The sequence below is a fragment of the Rhamphochromis sp. 'chilingali' genome, assembly GCF_963969265.1.
Source record: "Rhamphochromis sp. 'chilingali' genome assembly, chromosome: 5".
Classification (NCBI taxonomy): Eukaryota; Metazoa; Chordata; class Actinopteri; order Cichliformes; family Cichlidae; genus Rhamphochromis; species Rhamphochromis sp. 'chilingali'.
Genome location: NC_137932.1, coordinates 17918727 through 17940106, shown reverse-complemented (window position 1 = coordinate 17940106; position 21380 = coordinate 17918727). Strand labels below are relative to the sequence as shown.

Here is a 21380-nt window from a genome sequence, read left to right as displayed (position 1 = left end):
ACTACCCAGGCTGAGATCCTCACACTTTTTCTTTCCCCTGCCTATTGCACGCTTCTGTCCGTCTGTTACAGACCGAGCCACAGCATCTAACAAAGTGTCAACAGTAGACTTTATATAAAAGATTACAGTTGGAGACTTTAATATGAGAATCTCTTGGACCTGACTTGCATCTTCAGTCACTCTCAGGAGGTTTTTTGAGATACTGCAGTTTGTGGCACTTTCTGGTGGCTTCGCTTTTCAGCATCAGAGGTCACTGCTTTCTGTAAATAAGCTTCCACTTGCTATCATCAACTTAAAAGGTAATGAAGATCAATCAAGCACTTTAAAAAAAAACACTAAGGAGTGAAACCTTTATGCAGAAGTCTCTCCATTAACTAAGTTGTTTAAAGGCTGAGGTATACTTATCAGGATGACTAAAAACTAATTTATTTGAAGCAATTTGAAAATCGGACGCTGATGTGGACCCTCTATCCATTCGTACAGTCACACTCAATTGTACCCACTGAATTTTAAGTGCGCTCTTGAAATTCATTGTCAATTTTCTGGCAACAGCACATATCATCTGTGAGCTTTAAACAAGCACCATCATGAAGCATCTGTGAAACATTTAAAGCCAATCATCCTCTAGCATTCAAACAGTCTACTTCTGAGGGGCAGAATGAAATAACAGGCAATCTTTTCACAGTGGAGTCAAAGCTGGAGAACAATCTCTGTGGAAATATGGGGGCCTGCGACTTCCTCCGTGGCTTTGGGCTCAATGCTCCAAAGACATTTTAAAGCAGGAACACGCACACACACACACACATTCCTCTGCTGGAGTCTGACAATGTCAGACAAAATTAAGCAACAATAACAGAAATAACCCTCGGTGGTTGCCAGATAGAGAACAATGGGCTCGGGGCCCAAGCCGGTCTCTGCTACTAAGCGTCTAAACACTGAGCCCGGCCACCCAGTCCAGTCCACTTCCTGCTCGATAAACACAAGGAAAACAGCCGGCGGCCTTTCCTGAGGACACAGGGGGAAGGAAAGAGGGGTGCTATGGAGGACATGACGCTGGAAGAGAGGAATCTCACTGACATCCTCGACACACTGGTAGGCTCTTACGTAGGACCAGACATGACCCCGATGCTGACTCAGGCCAGACAAGTTCAACTTAATGTCTCAGACTGAGAATGAAGAATCCATCTGTGCAAAAACAACAAATAGTTCAATGACAAGCAAAAGAAAAACTTAAGTATCGCTGGCTCATGACAAGTGTGAACTATGGCTACACTTGGAGTGGCGTGTCTCCAGAATATTCAACTTTGCAGTAGCTTGCAAATGCAGACCCTGTTCTGTTCTGCAAACTCTCCAAAGTCTCCACCTGCTACAGGTTCTAGTTAGAGTGCACCTCTAGTACACAGTGAGTCAGAGTACACCACTGGGGTGAGGAGGTCTCTGAAGAGGCAAGTGAATGACAAAGGAGCACTACAACGGGGACGAACAGGGAAACATGAGGAAGGAAGACTGAATATGTCCCAGCATTGATTCATTAGCATTGGTGTCCATATTAATACAAGCACTGTTTTTTCAGCACTACCAACTGACTTAACAGGCTCCTTTTTTTGTTTTTTCTTGCAATGGTTACAACGGCTTCAAGCTGCAGTTCCACATGTATCCATTAGTATAGATCAAACTACGGATTTGGTTGTTGCACCCCAATTCTCACCAATATGTGGTGTTCTGGTGTTGGCCCAGTATAGATCTGGTGTAATAGAACTGGTGCTTCAATGTTCATGATCTTGGCTCTACTAAGGCCTACAGACCAGTCAGTGCAACCAAAGAAGACAAAAAACCCACTGATAGGTCTCTAAATTTGTGTGACTGGCGCTTTAGTTTTGGTGGAAGAAAATCTTTTACCATCAGTAACAAAGGGGTTCAGATGATGCTTTTCTGTTCTGTAAATCTAGATGAAGGCTTGACATCTTAGAACAGCGGTCCCCCAACCCCCGGGCCACAGACCAGTACAGGAGTCGCTTGGTACCAGGCTGCGAGAGTTCAGGCTTGGGTGTGAAATTTATGGTTTTCAGGTTGTTGTTTTTTTTTTTTAATTATTATTAACTCTGTTTCTCTGGGTCTTTTCCTGTGTTGTAGTTGTGTCTTATTTTGAAAGAAATATGTATGCATTACCATAGCGACCAGAGAGCATTAAGGGGCAGAGGGGACGATGTTACTCTCAATGTTGTTGGCGCATTTCAGGGGGACGCTGCTAGTAAAGTTACAATTACACAGTGAATTCACGGTTATTATTGTATTTACAAAATACCACAGTTTGTCTTTGTTGTATCATTTTATTTTGTTGTATTTATGGACGACACCTTAAAGGCCAGTCCGTAAAAATCATGTCTGACATGTAGCGCAAAAAGGTTTGGGGAGCGCTGTCTTAGAACTACTGGAGAATGAGGTCCATGTCTTTCTAACAAGTCTCCCCATTTATAAAAAGTTGCCTTACCATTACTCATGAAATAAACCTACTTCTAACACGTTGCTATGAAAAGCACAAGACACCACTGCTAATGAAAAGATAAGACAAGTTCACGTGTGACCTGTCCAACCCTCCCACCTGCTGAGAAAAGCTGTAATAACTGCCCAACTCTGACATAAGCTTGCTACTACTGCAGACTGGCCCACCATCCTCCACAAAAGAAAAAACCAAACGTGTTTGTTCCAGACATTGTTATTTCTTGAACTTACTAAGGTAAGAAATTTGGGACATAAAAGCCAGTGACATCTGAAAATGACAATGAAAATAAAATAAAATCTAAGCTGCCTCAGATTCAAAGGACAGTATAATTAAGGTTTTTCTATAGTTTGGCAAATGATGAAAAGCATAGCATTTTCCTTCTCATCTTGGTGAGGAGTCCCATGTCTTGGGGAAAAAAAAAAAAAAAAAATCTTCATCTTCTTTATAGCGATTTGGCTGAGACTAAAGCGAGAGTAGTTGGCAGATAATCAACTGGTCTGTTACTCAACAACTGGGCCGTACCACCTTCATCAGAACTAATTACCGTAAATGTACACAATCAGTGCAGAAACAGGAGACTACACAGGGCATGCACAGTCTAATCAAAGAGTGATGATGTCAAAATCTATTTCTTCTCCATTGTCTGCATTCTCAAGTGGAAGTGTGTTTGATGTTATGGACAAAACAGGATGCAGTGACCTCATATAAACAGAATAAGCTCAAGACTGGACAAGACAGGATGGCATGATTCAATACAAAAATTAATTCACCCTTGCATGCACATAAGGTTAATAGAGACACATGAAAAATGACACCTTTCTCACAGATCAAAGTTACATCTAGACATGCAGACATTATATGCCTCAATGTGTCCTCTTCCTCCTAGACTGGGCTACTGCTCAGATGGGGAAAAAAAGAGGCTCTACAGGAGTCCACCCAGCGGACACAACCAAAGGAAAACAGGATACAGCTGGTCAAAACTGACTGCCACAGCCAACATAGCCAAGGAAAACCAAGGCTTGTATTCTTTATGAGGAGTCCTGTAATTCGTGACCTCTGCCATTAAGCCATCAATAAACTATGTGTCACAAAGTATTTAAGAAATTTGGAGGATATGCTGGAAAGATCTTTGGCACATTTTAGTGGAAATGATTAAACGTAATGTAGCGTCATGGTTTTTTAACTGTAAGATGTTCTCATTACTGTATTAAAATAAATAAATAAGGAAAAAATACATTAAAAAAAAAAGAAACCCTTACTACACACACACTGGATTGCAATCAAATCAAATTCGAAACTCAAGTATTGATGTCGATACTAAACTCAAAGAAATCCAACGCCAGTCAAGATTTGTACTAAACACTTCTTACTGACAAACGCTACATAGTAAAATCCAAAGCAGTATGATGAAGGTGAGGTTTAAACTTACTTTCTCGTGTCTTGTTGTCCCAGTCCCAGGCCTCTACAATCAACGTGTATGTCCGCTGAAGGAAAAAGCAAAAACAAAAAGACATTAGTCACATGGCATTTATGACTCATTATTTTAGTTTTGGGCAGGTGGGCCTAAATGAGCTTGTTTAGTGTTGGCCATTGACTGGTATAATGTGAATAACAGGAGTCTTCAGGATCATGCACATGTAATAGTTGTGTCCATAAGCTGCATTTTTGCAGCTCTTTTTCCTTCTACAAACAGAAATCAATGCATTTCCAGTAAATGAAGTTGCAAACAGAGTCTCAGAGTACACCTTATATTCCAATGCACGCACAAATGTTTGGGACTATTAATCACAGGCCACACTGTAATACCTGCTGTACAATGAAAAGTTCCACTTTATTCAGTGATTACCGTGACCAGTCCAATTGTGACATGGCTGTTGTAGCGAAACCCAGTGAGCATTGCAAGACAGAATTTCAGTTGATTTTACTCGTCTTGAAGGTAACCTTGTTGACATTTAAATCTAAAGACAAAGAGGAATTGAGGACAATGAAATATTCTCCAACCAGTTTTTGTTTTTTGTAACTAGAGGGGGGGAAAAAGGGAACATTAAAACAGCCTTTGTCATTTTGTTCCTAAAATCACAGCAGTACGCATTAATAATGACAGTCATTTCCTAAAAACAGACCGAACTGTGGAGATGATCATTTTAGCCTCAGCTGTGCTGCTCTCAAACATCAGCACGCACGGATACAAAAATCAATTTTACTGCTACTACAGCGTCTCATATGGACCTCGGCTCCATTATCCAAGGGTATGCTGAAGTTACTGCTGAATCATTGGGTTTCATTGACAGTGTAAGACAACAATTACAACTGTGGAAAAGAGCCAAGACAGGGAACAGGACTTCGATGTGAAAAGTACATGACAGGAAGATAATGCATCGCATTGGGTATTGGGATTATAGCTGGTTTAAAAGAGTTTTTGTACCCTTACAGAGCGGTCCAAACACATCAAAATGAGATAAGAGCCATTCAGGAATACAACTACAAGATATAGTACATGTCAGGCAGGGGCTATGATCACATGTACACATTTCAGTCTAATGTGCAAAAGTGATGTCTAACCAAAGTCAATCTTTCCTGCGTCAGTCTCCAGTTTTTAAGTTTGCCTTTTATCAAAAAAGAAATTAAAAAAAAGAAGAAGAAAAATCTGCAAAAATGTACGGTCACTTTGCCAGTATAAGCTGTGTGAGATGAATTGGCTTTATCCTTGGTTGTCAGACAGTGAAAGAAAGCAGCAGCTAAGGGGATTATCTTGTTTCTGTCCAAGTTATGCTTTACAGTTAACCAGTACGACAGCGCTACATGGGTTTTACACTCTGCTGAAATTATTGTGCAATTAATAATAAAGACGAGCAAAGATACGATTGATGATCTATTGATGGAGTTTCATTAATGTGAAAGCTCCTCTGGTTGCTTAACTCCCCTCGACCAATGGACAGACGGGACCGCCCACTCTGATGAAAGTCAGTTTATGGACTGAAACTGTTTTATTCACACTTAATGGAAACCAGACAATCGTTTGCGTTTTAAGCAACGATGCAGCAAAAACTTGAGCATTCTGCACAGCTGATGCTGCTCGAGTAAACACCCGCACACAAAATAACCAAGCTAACCAGTATCACAGTAATCTAGCTGGTGTGCTGCAGGGCACACTGCTAGGCAACTAGCTGACCTAAATAGCACTCGTTACGTCACCGCCAGTGACAGTTGTAGTAGCCACAGTGTGACTGTTGTGATCTCTAGTGTAATGTCAATGACGGGGCATTACTCTCAGTGTGGATGGAAGGAAAAAAAAAAAAGATAGTAGCATTTGAGCTACTTAAAGTTGAATGAAATGAGGAGGAGAAATCAGGGAGGGTCACTGTAAAACATGTGTACGTCTGCCTACGTTGTTGTTCTGGGGGACCAACAAGCTGGTAGGCTAGTTGCTGCTGGGCTGTTGGATTAAAGAGGCTTGTCTGGCTGTGGGTGGCAGCGGGAGGAAAGGGAGGGGAGTGTTATTGTGGAAGATCATTGGTGAAAAGAGAACGGAATGGAAGATGACAGGATAGGTGTGAGCGGGAGAGCTTGGGTTAATAAGGATTGGGAGTGCAGGTGTATGAGATTGTATGTATCCAGGCAAGACAACATTAGAAAAGAAAAGAAGGCTGGCGTGAAGAGATGGAAAGCTATAGTTAGGAGTTAAGAGAAATCAGGGGATCAGGGCATGGGCAGACTCGTGCTTCTGTTGCCAGAAGCTTTGCCAACCCATCCGACCGCAGACACACAACAGATGCGGGCTCAAACGTGGATTATTATACATGAACGTGCATCATCCCACGACACGTAGACGGCTTCTGACCTTTCTAAAAACCCACCCTCCCCCAACAACAAAAGGGTGGGCTGGCCGACCCACTCAGAGCATTTGGATGGGTGGGTGCATATGCCAGTGGATATAAAGAGGAACTATAAGTGGCAATACATGCATTTGGGACAGGAGATCTTAGAATGAAGCCTGTCTGTTTCGTGAGACTATGCAGAGAGACGAACCTTGTCGTGACGCACATTCAAAGATTAAACAAAGAAGGGGTGGTCATACCGTGACTTGCACCTTTTGGGGTTTACTTTAAGTCCAGGCTTCCTTACATGCCTACATGTAGTAAACGTTTGAGTAAACAGTCCCGAATCGCGCATGCTGGGGATGAGCAAAGCCATGGACTAGTCTGGTTTCCCACAGACCGTCCCAGTCTGTGATTAGCTGGATTAAGTGACAGCTGCCCAAATGGTTGGAACAAGATAGATGGATGGGCAGAGGGATAAAGGGGAGGAGTGGGGGAGGGAAGGGGGTGAAGGCAACTGAACAAAGACCCTTGTCCCAACACCGTAACTCACCCCCATTCCAATCAAAACCATTGTCCATGAAGAGACACAGTCAGCACGGGGACAATTAGTGTCAGCATGTGTGCTACTGAGCCTGAGCAGCACAGTTGAATTGCTGAAGTCAAAACAAGCCGCCAGTGGCTCCTGTGCAAGTCCTAATCATATAATCAGACTCAGAAAGTATCCTAACATCATTAACCTGCCCTTTTTTCAACTCAAAACACATCTGCCATGTCTGACAGCGTGAAATACATCATTTGAGACTACAAAGTATCTGCAGTCAAATCTCCAAAACCCTTCCAAATGGATTAGAGGATTTACTTGGAGAAATCCTAGCTTTCAAGTCAAGAAGGGGGAGCAATGGTAAGAAACAAAGGATGTTAGTTGGATGCACTCAGTGACTTTGAGGTAATGATGCACTGACATTTAAGGGAAAAATAATAATCATTATCTATTCCAGGTAGTTATTTAATTCTCCACAGTAGACCACAATGATGATAAAAGCAAAGGATGTACCACTAGTGATGTCTGGGGAGAGCTACAGGTGTAGGTTCCCACGCCAGACGATGGGTGGATGGGTGAGTGGAAGGTGGCTGTTGAAATAATAAAAGGGACGGGAAACAGAGAGAGGTGGCAGTGGGAAGTGGAAGCCGGGGCAGGTTGGGGTCACTAAGCATGGGATCTGCACGCTTCTTTTTCAAAAGAGGGGTCAGCCCTCTGTATGTGGGGGCGACGTGCGGGTTTGCATTCGAAGAATACTGAGAATGTGAGATCCAGGGCTGGTGTGTAATCCCATGCAACATCCCCGTCTGCCAACAATTCCGTATCGTTGGAGGGGCGCGTCTGCTTTGTAGATCACAGCTTTGATTGACTAATTTCTGTCCCTTGGGGAAAGTTGGGATATCAACCGAGCTTTGAGAACGACTTTCACATAGTTACTATAAAAAAAAGGTCTCAGATTAGCACTCGCAATTTAAAAGGAAACAAACAAACAAACAAACAAAAAAAAGCCCCGTCTGTGTCCTTGAGCTATTTTTGTCTCGCATGTCCACTGAAAGTAGCCTACATGCCCACCTCCAAGCTCGTCTACAGAGAGTTTAACTGATGTCTGATTTATTACCTTCTGATGGGACAAAAGGTCATCACAATTCATTCCATGGCCAGTAATCGCCACATGTAATCTTCATTAATCTGCGATGTCAATCCCAGCTTTTGATGTTAATAGGGCCGAGTTTACACTATTCTAGTGTAAAGGCACCGCACTAGAAGTCCTTCCTAGACTGGACACAAGAGCATGTGACACAGGATCTCTGGAAGAACTGCTAAAAATCTGGATTAATGAGAGATATGACATGCTATGTCACCCTTAATATTTAGTACCAGGTAAGGTGAGAAATAACAGAATTCATCTGGTATTGCCATTTCCTAATGAATCAGGATCAGTAATCAAGCAACCCCAAAGCAGAGAAGTTTCCAAGGGAAGGAAAGCATGCTCAGGTATAGGATTTTGGGAAGCCATTTCAGGGTAAAACATTTGAAAAAAATAAAATAAAAATGTGAGCTTCCCATCACTTCTGCCAGTAGAGTGGACTTCAAATGTAAATCTCTCAGACTAGCTCCTCAATCTGTTCAGAGGCAAGGATCAAAGACCTCCAGTGGCAAAGTCCTTGCATATGTTGGCAGGCAGAAAGGTTGGATGGTTTTTGACCCTTCTTGACATCAGTGTTGAAACAGCACAGTGGCCATTCCAGGTTTCCAGGTATGGAAAACTCTAAAATAACCTAGTAGGAAATAAATTCTCAGTCATAAAGACAATTAGAATCCTGAGCACACAAATATATGATTAGTGTCGTCAACCTATCAAATATTTATGACATAATCCTGTGATTTTAACATCTTTAAAGGAGGAGAAGCTGGCAAATAAATCACAGGATTATGTTGGGTTCATTTTTAAATGTCCTCTAGCAGTCAAGTTAGGCATCATTTATTTTCACCATTGCAACCACAGGTGTAGTTGAGGAAGCAGATTACAGACAGTCGCATCTCTCCGGGTAGAGAGGTGGAGGGCTATGAGTTCTGCACGCCTGCCAGAGTCGTGTGCCAAGAGATCTCGTACTGAAGGCAAGGCATTTGGCTGGCTGGCATATACCGGCTGTGCACACACACACACGGCCCATTGAGCATGCTGCTACTATGCCAACAGGGTCATTACCCATGCACTTCCAATACAACAAACCCCTCCCCTCCTGGTGCTAATTAACCAGCATAATCCAAGACTGTGTTACACGCAAAACAAACACTGACGCATGCACATGTGTATACAAAGGCTAACGAGCTCGGCGTTGCCGTGTGCTAGTTTAGAGTTACAATTAAAATAAGCTAAAAGTAGGGCTGCTCGATTATGGCAAAAATGATAATCACGATTATTTTCACTGAAATTGAGATCACGATTATTTGACGATATTTATTTAACCCTTTAAGACCTACTATAGAACCAAGTCCACAAGAGCTTATATTATTATTTTTTTTTTTTTTTTTTACATGCTGTAGTGCCATTTGTGGGAGCATTTCAAGTTGCTATACATCAATACAACTGTTATAGCCCATATTTTAATAATATGTATGCATTAAGTCCATAGTAATTACATAAATTGCAAAAAAGTGCAATAAACTACAAAAAAAATTGAAAATCGCTTTTGTTTTGTTTACATATATTTCTACTTGGAGAAATTTAAGAGGTTTATCCCTCAAAACTTTAAATACAATAAAGTTGCAAAAAATAGTTTACAACAACAGGAAATTTATTTTGAGTGTCTTCATAGTTTTATTTTGGAGATACACCAATTTTTATATACTGCAGGAAAAACAAAAAACAATCCTATGATGCAAATTTGCAAAGAAAACAGCAGGTGCATCATTTCACTGTGGGAAGTGTTACGAACAGCTGATAGGAACGGCAAAGCGTGTTTCTGGAATATTATGTTTTTGTTCCTGCAAGAGCTTTTTATGCAATTTTTGCAAAGCTATATGTGGAAGGAAACCGTGACCGAGGACAAGCTGATGGCATAAGATGTAAGTACAACTCCTCCGGTTTCATATGCAAAACAAATTATTGCGCTAGCTTACATGGTCCAGGTTCTACAGGTATTTAAAAATAGTTACGCAAAACGGAGCGTGCTGCTCTGACCGGCTTTAAAGGGTTAACAATGACTTTTAAAAAATAATATAAAATGGTGTGCAACACCACTAAAGTTTTTTTTTTTTTAAACTCTCTTTTCAACCAACGGCAGTCACTCTCCAAATAACTTCTGCTTAGCTTTCCGAGCTTCCCTCGGGTCCTCTTAATCAGCGGTCTCCAACCTTTTTTGCGCCACGGACCGGTTTATGCCCGACAATATTTTCACGGACCGGCCTTTAAGGTGTCGCGGATAAATGAGGGAGGGGCTAATAATCGGCTCAGTCATTTTTAATGATCGTTGAAAGCCCAGATCGTAATCGTGATTAAAATTCGATTAATTGAGCAGCCCTAGCTAAAAGCTAAGATGTGGTGGGGGATGAGAGGGGTGACACTACAAAGGCAGTTTAAATGCTGTAAGTTAGCTGAAAATAATTCACTGACAGTCACAAAACTATTGACAGAAATGCCACATGTTATGAGTTCATCCCGATGCGTGCCAAGTGTGACAAACAAGTCAGAGTTCAAACAGGTTAAATCTCCATTACTGCAGCGTCTTGGATATTTGCAAATTACTTCCTCTGGAGTTAATTTGCCTTCAGAGGTCTAAGAGGTACTAGAGAAATAAGCATGCTTCAGAAACATTAACAGGCCAATTCCTGATCCAAAGCAACAGGGCTCCTGACTCGAGTGCAACCCAGGACCGCCTCCAGCACAGCCCCATTATCATTTCAAACAAGTTCAACAGAACAGTGACAATTTAACTGCCCATGTAATGACATGCTTTAATTACCCCCACAAGGAGCCTCTTGCACCTGCACACCATTCATTTAACAAGAGGCAGGGGATGTGGTGGGCCACAACAACACGCTTCAATGCAGAGTGACCATGGAAATACACACATGTGCAGACACACAACTTACTGTACAACAGGGTTATACAAATAACATGTGCAGCATTCGTTGACAAGCAGGTCACTGTGCCACCTACTTAAGCAATGTTTTTACAATAAGAGACATAATGACTTTTAAAGTATGTGGTGAAAATACTGGAAAAGAAATTGTCATGATTTAAAAGGTTTCCACCAGAAAAAAAAAATACATACAGCAGTGCTTGTGAGTCCTTTCAGGTGTAACTTTGAGCCTACATCTGTAGATCAAGTATGACACCTTAATCAAGGTGTCACCCCCCCTCCCCCTTTTACTTCATTTAGACCAATTGCACTTCTTCCTCTGTTATTATGAACACTGGCTACCAAATGGACTGATGATATACCAGACAGTGCTTTTGCTGCAGTGTTTTAAATGTGAAACATACCAAATATATCATTGATCTTTAGCAGAAAAAAAAAACAAAAAAAAAAACAAACATCACACACACACACACACACACAAGGGTGGAGCAGGTGCACTGTGCATTTACAGTAAATCTGAAAACACCAGTTTCATTTTGAGCAGAGACTCTGCAGATGTAAACAGTGGAGTTTTCTTCATCTGTCCCATGAGCTCAGATCCACAAGAGAGTACTCAGACCACCGTCTTAAACGCGTTCATGAATACACCCTCTCTCACCTGTGAGATCACAACAAAGGAGCACATGCAGTCCCCTTCTAGACAGGATTAAAAAAATAATAAAAAATAAAGCAAAAATCCTTCAGTTACCAACCTTACATACACTGATAAAAACAAAAAAACGTTTAGATAGTAAACTTCGATACATTATGGATGTAGTCGAGCTAAGGAAGGCATTAACTACACAGCAGATGTTATAAAATTACAGTAGGTACACTGTAGAACAGATTCACTGTGCTAAATCTCGCCGTTTTATTCATTTATCATGTTCCCTCTTCTACTTACATCAATGAAATCTGAACTGAAACCTTTACCACTGAAAATGACAAGAGTCTGCATGTTGGACCACGCAGATGCAATTTGAAATTTTGTGCGTCAATTTGCCTCTGGTTATGTTTGCACAAGGTGTTCTCATGACTCTATAGGAAATGGCTCAATGGCAACTTAAAGCCCATTTGCATTCGCAGTGCAGTGGTTTGGTTAAAATATGGTTTACGCCAAAGAAAAATAATGAGCTTATTTTCATACAGTGTGGAAACAGGATGTGTCACATCTTCTTAAAATACCCATCTGCAACATTTTTACCAGTGTTGATGAAAACAGCTGTGATTCTAGAGATTTTGTTCCTTTTAAAAACAAACTTGGCGTTTACGGTTTATTTTTAGTCGACTTACTTTTAAAGATCAATATCCAGAGCCAATTAATTAGTTAATTGTGATGACCGTTTTTACAATAAAACAGAAGCATTACTTTCAGTCACCAAGACTTAGCGATAACGCTATGTTTATGTTATAAACAAAAGTGGCTGTCTGACATTAATAACTGTCGAGTTCCTCTGAAGTCATAAGAAACTTTATATATACGAACATGATATTTACAAGCTCATTAGGAGAGGTTTGATTCCCATTTGAGACACACGAGTCAAAGAGCGTGAAACTGCAATAAATGTCCAAAGATTGAATCTGTAATTGCACTTAACTGTAAAAGATGAGAACTGTAAAGACTGAAATGATCCAGTTATTAGTGAGCCTTTCATGGTAAGATGTCAGTTCATCACAGTTCACTGAAGCCCCCCCCCTCACTCAGTAGCACAGAGCATTTGGACTGTTGTTTACGTCAGTCCGCTAAGTCAGAACCCAAAGTGTGGAGCTACTGCCTGATAAATTTAATCTGTTTACATCTTTGTTTAATAATTTACAGGTTTTTTTACTTAATAAAATTGGAAGAATATGGTCAATCATTTCAGGAACAAAAAAAAAAAAAAAAAAAATCTCATTCTGCAGTAAAGCCTAGAGGAACATGCAAAGATAAAAGTAATAAAACTGTAGGCTACCACATCTTAATCACCACTTCTTAAAAAAAAGAAAGGCTCTCTTACGTCCCATTATGTCACTTTGGGAGTTCAGTGCGAGTGGCTAATTGTATAATCGATACAGAACAACGCTGAATCACAGGTGAGACTCGTGTGAGTAGCTTTCCACAGACCAGCCCTGGGACCAGAGGAGGATGGATGGGGGAGGGAGCCACACAGAGGAAAGATAATTGTTTACTAGAGGCCTATGCAGCCGTCTCCTAGCAACAGCTCTGACACGCTCCGTATCAGGTGTGGTTAACCATGGCAGCCTGCTTTAGCCTCTCTCTCTCTGTGTGTGTGTGTGTGTGCATGCGCGTCGAAAAAAAATAAATAATATAGCTGCCCCTCAGCCAGAGAGGGGAGGAAGGAGGAAAGACCTACATTACATGAGCCAAAGTGCATCACCAAAGCACTGAAATGCTCTGCTTCATTCTCATATTCAGATGCATCAATAAGAATCCTTGTCTGAGAAATGCGATGATACTCAAGAACATTTTCCGCTGCTCAAGCTCAAATTTGCTGACGTTTATAAGACAAAGAGTTCTATGTTAGAAGGTTTTGTCTGCTACGGAGTTTTACTCTGATAACGGGTCAGGAGCAAATAGATCACATGTTATAGGTGATATGTGGTGTTGGATATGCATATATATTGCTAGATGCAGTATCCAACCACTTCACTTCCTTTTTCCATTCATCTTGCAAGTACTTCACACCTGTCAAATGTGTGCACAGCATACTTTAACACAATTACTACCTAGTATCCCAGAATGTGCACCTTTATCCTAGGATGTATAATTCATAACTTGATACAAGCACAATGACTGAGTTGGGGACTGTGTCCTTGACCATCTTCTAGGAGTCAGTCGAGGTTTTTGTACTTTTATTCTCAACAGAAGCATGAAACAGGAATTCCAATAATTTATGTTTGCTCCAGAAAAGAGTTATGTAAAATAAAATTTAGCAGGTACGGCTAAGTTGAGATGTCATTTAATTGTGAATCAAATCTGCTCACAGTTGAAATAATCAGCCGCATGAGACCAACTACACATTAAGGGAGTGCGTGAGCGGAAGAACAAATAAACCAACCTGTAGCACACTCACTATCCCTTTACCATAGATGGGTCAGAGTGTTTAAAAACTCTTTATTCTAGGAAACAAACTATTTTAAGAAATATGTAGTTTAAGCATTTTAATGACACTGATGCCTGGTGTAGATCCCAGTAGAGTTTAAACTACCTCCCTACATCCATTAACTAGCAGAGTGAGGATGGAGGCTTGATACATGTCAAAGCCTGGAGCGGATAGAGTTACAGGCAGGATCACATCAAACGGACGTCCGGCTGATGTCACTTGAGGGCAGGGAGGATGAGAGAAAGATAGGAAAAGAAATTCCACCGGCAATTTCATTAGTGTTCAAATGGAAGTAAGACGTGGCTCTCTCTTTCACTTGCTCTCCAGAAGTACGCACGCAGCATGAGCCAACAAAAAGGAAACTCAATAAGAGTGGCCAAACAAGGCACTAACTTGGTCAGCTCATCTGCGAGCTGGAGCATGTGAATCTACATTGCATAAGGTCCATGGGCTTTATTAAACATGAACGCTGTTTTTATTTTAATGAGCAAATAGGCTTATTTTTAATCTTTCTAAGGCCAAGATTAAGAAAATCAGTGATTAACCTAGTCTGGCCTAAATAATGGAAACGCAGGGAAATGACTAGCCTAACCCTGATTTAACCATCATTGAGTCTGTTCCTTTTCCCCCCCCCTTTGGCCCAGTCTGCTCATAATCAACTGGGACCCAAGTCAAGAACCTCCAATCAGAGCCGCTCCATCACCATAATGTTCAGTAAGTTACAGACAAGATGGGTGATAGTAGCCAAACACAAAGCAATGTCTAACAAAGGTTTGGTAGATTTCGTTTCCAGTTTGGACAAATGAAACCAATTCGGTGCATTCTGAATTCTATGTGGAAACCCCTGCATTCTATTTGAAGGCCACCAGATGGCGATGGCTGCGATTATAAAAAATAAAAATAAATAACAAGACTGATATAGATTTCTATGGGAAACAGATTTTTATCCATCAATCCTTTTTCTGAAGCTGGCTTGCAGAGGCAGCAGCCTAAGCAGAGAAGCTCAGACCTCCCCGTTCCTCGTCCTCCAGCCTATTCAAGTGAACATGGAAGTGGTGCTCCCAGGCCAGCCAAAAGATGCAAGCGTGTCCTGGGTCTACCCCGAGGCCTTATTCTGGTAGGACATGCTTAGAACACCTCATGCAGGAGGCGCTCATCCTGGTCAAACGCCTGAACCACCTCAGCTGGGTCATTTTGATGTGGAGTAGCAGCAGCTCTACGCAGAGTCCCTCCGAAGGTTATTATATTTTATTGACAGGACACAGACTGAAATGCTAGGATGGCTCCTGCGTTGCCTACTAACATTACGAGATTGAACGTTAGCATTGGGAACACAGTTGATTTTTCAGCTGCAATGCCAACTATCTCAAACAAAATAGCAATATTTCCTAAGAAAAATAATATTTTAAGAAGATGTTGCATTGAAACTCATTCCCCCTCGAATTCTTTGGACAGATCTTGTCTATGGATAGTTCCTTCACTAAATTTAAAGGATTTCCTCCCTTTGTCTACAAAGCTGGACAGTATCACTTGGATATTGGTTTGACTGCCTTTCCTATCCGCAAGTTAGGGTGGACACATCGCAGAAGTTGTACTAGTCGCAATCTTCCATGTGCTGTTTTTTTGCGTGCTTATGGACATCTTTCTTCTTCAGCATGTAAGGACAGACTGGAACACTTGTAGACATATGCTGCCCCCTTCAGTTCCAGAAGAACTGTAGTGGCAGATATGCTGCACGCGGTACCCACGGTAATAAAGAAAAACACGAGTACCATCGTGTTGTCAGAATATCTGAATCAAAAGTTCTAAGTATTGGTTCTGGTGACATCCTAATTACAATATGAATGTCGGTCTAACAAAAAGATTTAAAGCCACGAGAGTATAAGCAGTAAATTTAGGACTGAAGAAAGAGAGAGAGAAGAAAAAAGTGGAGGCTGAGCTCAGAGGTGGCATCACTAATCAGTCTTTTTACTGGCATGCTGTCAAGAGAACAACAAGACAGAGAATCACTGGGAGAATTCCAAAGAATGGATAAAAATCAGCCATTAGCAGCTGAATCATACTGGTGTGATGATAGAAGAACAGAAGAAACTATGATGCATAGAGCCACTATTTCTGTGGAGACACTCGTCTCCAGGAATACATGATAACCTTTTTTTGTTACAGCCTGAGTGCTCTACACAAGACTGAGATTAAATGTTCACTTTCAGATTTAGCTTAGGTGAACGGTTTAATTGAAACTTAGTGTCTTTAGCAGCAACATAACCATCGATCTAAATTACGCAGACTTGCATAGCCAAGATCCTAGGATTCAAATTTCCGCTATCATAAGAAAGTGTGAGACTAATTAAGTGTATGTTTAAGTATGAACAAGAACATTTATTATCATCAAAAAAGGCAACCTAAGCAGAATTTTTTCTGTTGACATCAACATCTGATAAGGATCAAAATTGAGAGCAGGAATAAAATCATTCATTCTGCTCAAGCCTGATTCAAGATGACAGAAGAGTCCAGGCCTCGCTGGTTTTCATGTGGCTCGAAATGGGCAGTTGACCAGATGACACAGCCAATAGTACACTGCATCTTTGTTTCTTCAGTGAGGAAAGAAACAAGGCCACAGCCAGTGACCCCGAAGACTTGTTGTGACATCTGGCACTGGAATACTGCGACGTTATCAGCCGGGCACTTAACAGAAGTACGACACACCAGAACAGCCCTCTTCACCTCTGCCTCAAGTTGTTGAGATCCTCAGTGGATCATATTTTATGAGATATGAACCATGTAGTTAGTCCATATGAAGTTTGAGTTAGACTCGAAGGAATACTCAACTCAGATGAATTATAACTTGATGGTGAATATATATGGCTAGACATTGACTTTTTTGTCTTTTAGCCTTTTATCAAGTCATTTTGGACACAGCAGACTGCCTCAATTTGAGGAAAGATTTCAGGCATTTTAAGTCATTAATAAATATGGTGCTCCATCCTTTTCAAAGGATCAAAAGGCAATTAACATAGCCTTTGGGCTATTTGCACAAAAGCTGTTGATTATCCCGGAATCCTTTCCATGGTACAGAAAAATCCCTTTGTCGGATCAATTCATATGAAGAACACCTCCAGGTACCCAAGTGGGCAATTAAGGTTCCCAAGGGGCCACATGAGAAAACGGGCCCTTATTGTTAAGCTCACAGTGAGCAGAGACTTCAACAATAAGCTGAACTCACTGCTCACTGTTAATTTTATCTCGTCAGAAGCTTATTGGTGCAGTCCTCCACAACAGGCCCATTTTCTCAGGTTAACATGGGAAAATTAATTGCCCACTCCTGCTCCAGGTGGTAGATGTATTATCATTCAGTTCCACTAGCATGAGGTGCAGACCAGTAATTGGCGCCAGGAACAGAATAAAATGTCTACTAGACACGCCGAGAATCGACTAAAACGGCTCATGATCCAAGGAATACAACATCACCTCTACAACACTGGGCAGGGAGTCTAACATATGGCCATTCGTAGCTTCCAACCAGCTGTCACTGGCTTGCTGATGTTTAAGCAATGTGACAGAAGACAGGTAAAGACCGATGAATTCAAGTGTAGAGCACAACGTTTTGCTCAGATTCAGTGAAAAGTTAAAAAGAAATTTTTTTTTTTTGAAAATGAATATTTTAATTTATGATTATGTTCATTTGCCCAATCACATTACAGCTCCTAATGGCTTTAATTCCTTAACAGTTAATAGGATTTCTCCCAGCCTCTTGAATTAAAGCTAAACATCTCCACTTAAACTGAATATTTATTGCACAAATAATCACTGTGGTGGCATACACTCAAAATTATGCCTTTGTATCCAAATGCTTCTAGACATTATTTCCTCTGAACCTAAAAAGTAAGTAAATGCAGCTGTTATTTCACTATTGGTCAACCACTTGTACTTAAGTTCACTTCGTTTATCATAATAAAACCTGAAGCACTCAATTAGTTAGGAAACTGCTGCTGATTTTGTCATCCATCCTCAACTGCAGTTCAAAAGACAGCACACACATCCTGGTCTAAACAGCAGCCAATAATGTGCAGTACAGTTCCTTTGACACAAAACATCCCCCTAAAGACGTTTTAACGTCTACCCCAACTGTGTCAGACGTCTGCGTTCGCATATTGAGTTTCACTGGCTACTTTATAGTAAAGAACACCTTTAGGTGTTCGAGGCTGTGTGAAAACAGTGCTTGACATTAGAGTGTCCAAAGGAAAGCACTCATTATCATAAAAACCTCAAACAGTAAAATTGCTCCTTTATCAGCTATCAGTTATCTGGAGGGAAATGAGGTTAACTGGCCTGGAAGGACCACAAGCAGCCACCTAGCAAGCACAGCATGAGAGGAGGCTCCTGGGTGCTGAAGAGGGGCGGAGAGTTGTCAAAACCAGCCAGAAGTGCACATCGAGCTACTACCCAAAGGCATCATTCACTCCAACTTGACGCATATTTCAAACTTTGAGCATAATGTAACACATTCATTATTGTATTACAGAATTCATCCAACCAGCACCTACAACCAGGCTGCATCCCCTCAATCTCCTACACCTGTAAAACTTGGCTGTTGAATGTTGCTATGTGTGAAAGTAGGAGTTTTCACTCCCACACACCAACAATCACCCCACAAAACTGCGAGTAGCAAACAATAAGGTTCAACCTTTAAGTTAACGAGCTAAGGCTCAATAAATTGATTTGACTTTAAAATCAGCAATTTGCTGATGCAAAAAGCATTGCCGTAACCATTTCTCCATAAAAGCAGAAGCACTCCCCATCCGCCACCATCTACATATCAAAGCATTTCAGAGTAATCACCCCATCACGGCCTTGACAGGTGCAAGCTGGTGGCCTGGAACAAAGCCAATCCTCATATATCAGGGCAACTTTAAAAGATGACCCAGTTGACACTGCGAAACACTGTAACTGCAATCGGATCCTTGTGAAGCATGTAATCATTTAGCCCCGATGTGTGTCAGTTCTCATAAGGACAGGATGCTGCTAAGCACCCCCTTTAATGAGGTCTAGCTTCTCTGTAATAAGACAGAGGAGGTGGGAGATGCTACAAAATCATTTTGGATCACTGCTTTAAATCTATTCCAACTGCGACTCCTTTACAGGTTCTTGTCTCCAGTCTTAACAGCATAAAGGAGAATCGCTTTAATTTGAGCCGCAACAAGCAATTGTTGATATAGCTGCTCAAAAGTTAAAGGTAATCTGCAATCGTTTTCATAATGGGTCAGAAATTTTACTCACTTTCAAATAGAAAAAAAAAACAAAAAACAAAGCAAAACCAACTTGGGGGTTTCAGCTTCTGATGTGTTGCTCAGACCTTTGAGAAATAAGCTCCAGATGAAATAATCAACAAAATAACTGACTGTCAACTAAATTTGGAAACAACTGTTAGCTGTAGTTTTTTTTAATCTTGTGGATCTTATTTTGAAAATATGAACTTTTCTCCAGGTAGGTGCTGCTGGGGAAAACCTCATTATGCAGAATACCAGAGCGTTTTCTACCCACGAGTTTCTGCAGGTGTGTGCCCGCGGGTACATGTAACAAGGAGGGGGAAAAAACCCAAACCCGCCCTACATTTTAAACCGGGTTCAAAATGATGCACTGTCTGAAGAAAGGGTAAAGAAAGGCTTAACTGGAGCAAGAGAAATCACTCACCGGCCAAGCAAACTGGAAGGGGATCACAATCCTGCCAGCATCGTCGACTTTATTCGGGTTATTGTTGGCGCCCTTAAGAGAAAACGTATTTCCACCGACAACTTGCGTAGATTCAGCTCCGAACGTGCAGGAGCCAGTGGTGGCCACCTCCATCTGATATTCCTTCAGGCACACTTTGAAGTAAGTGTCGCACTCGTCTTGAGTGCAGCTCAGGTCCTGGGAGCTCCGGGGACCGTCGCAGCACTCCCCGTCCGCCAACTCGCCGTTTACATTCTCCACGGAGATCAGCTGCAGCTCGAAATAGCCGGTTGACTGGGACACCTACAACCAACGTATATACATTTTTTTAATAGAGAGAACTACATATAGGCTCTTGTGGAGAAATTACAGCATAATTTATACATCTTAATCTGGTGCGTAAAAAATAGTATGGAAGTGGCCAAATCTGAGTCTTACTCTCCATTTAAAACGGTATAGAGGTTTTGGGGATTGGGTGGATGTGCCACAATATTTTTCTGCATCATGAATGGAGCACGTGAACAGCGTACAGTTTGCACGCTGGGATTTTAGACAATCAGGTTACTCTCAGACGGGAGCGAATTAACCGCTGCAGCAGCCAATTGATGCAATCCAACTTACAACTTGTTTGGTTCAGGCCTAATTCTCTCCCCTCAAGAAGATGAAGAAATTCAAATAAAGGAGTCAGCATTAAACCAAAATGGAGAGTAGCCTGTATCAATTCCTTACACTTGTCATGGTAACACGATCACATGCTCCACAACTGACGGCTACGTAATTCAATTATCGATTAATGTGACGCGAATATGCGTCGCCGGAGAGCCAACGCATCGCTCCACGCCCACCAACTTTTTAATTTGAATTTTAAACATTTTTTTTTTTAAATTAGCAGAATTAAATACGAGTAATAAATAAATTATTTTTAAAAACACCCTCTTACCTCCGTCCATAACGTCAACAGCAGGCACACTATTGGGAAGCAATTCCTAATCCTGGTGAGATTCCACATGCCTCCGACTAATTAGAGTGATATGTGGGGAGGGGGGGACGATCTAAAAAAAAAAAAAAAAAAAGACAAACAGCCGCGGACCCGGCGACTAGTTCCTCCTCTCCATACATGCAAAGATGGAATATTGACACGCGTGTCGTCTCCAACGTGTACGTCCCGATTTCAGCGAGGCATTACATGCGTGTGTGTGAACAGGCGGCGGATTGCAGGCGCAGTGATGGTCCATGTACAGCAGCGTCCCTCCGTCAAATCTCTCCACACAGCAACTGAGATGTTTCGTTGCCACAGCCTGAGGAGAGGATGTCTGCTGTGATTGGCAGCTCCGCAAACCACTTACAAATTGGCCTGCGGGCAGTCTCTGAGCCAACCGGATTAAGGGGCGGACAATAGTATAATAACCCCCGCTTCAATCCTCCTCCACCTCCGCCTCCTCCCAAAACTTGAATTGTACTGCCTTTCTATTGAGCTTCATTTAGACAAACCGCATTACAGCGTGCAAACAAAGCAGGGGTCGACTTTAATTAAACGCGGCCGCAAAGATATTATAATGAGCATGGCCATTAGCCTAT

The 21380-nt window shown here is 41.5% G+C and overlaps 1 protein-coding gene across 2 annotated transcripts in view; it reads right to left on the bottom strand.

Annotated features, from left to right (window-relative positions):
- Window positions 1-21105, bottom strand: part of jag2b (jagged canonical Notch ligand 2b) — a 42881-nt gene extending 21776 nt beyond the window's left edge. For both annotated transcript variants that reach the window (XM_080883038.1, XM_080883039.1), the window contains exons 1-3: window positions 20743-21105; window positions 19785-20105; window positions 3933-3987 (exon numbers count right to left, since the gene is read on the bottom strand). In XM_080883038.1, coding sequence (XP_080739164.1) covers window positions 3933-3987; window positions 19785-20105; window positions 20743-20811 — 445 coding nt within the window. In that variant the 5' untranslated portion in view covers window positions 20812-21105. The remainder of the gene's footprint in view (window positions 1-3932; window positions 3988-19784; window positions 20106-20742) is intronic.
- Window positions 21106-21380: the final 275 nt, after the last annotated feature.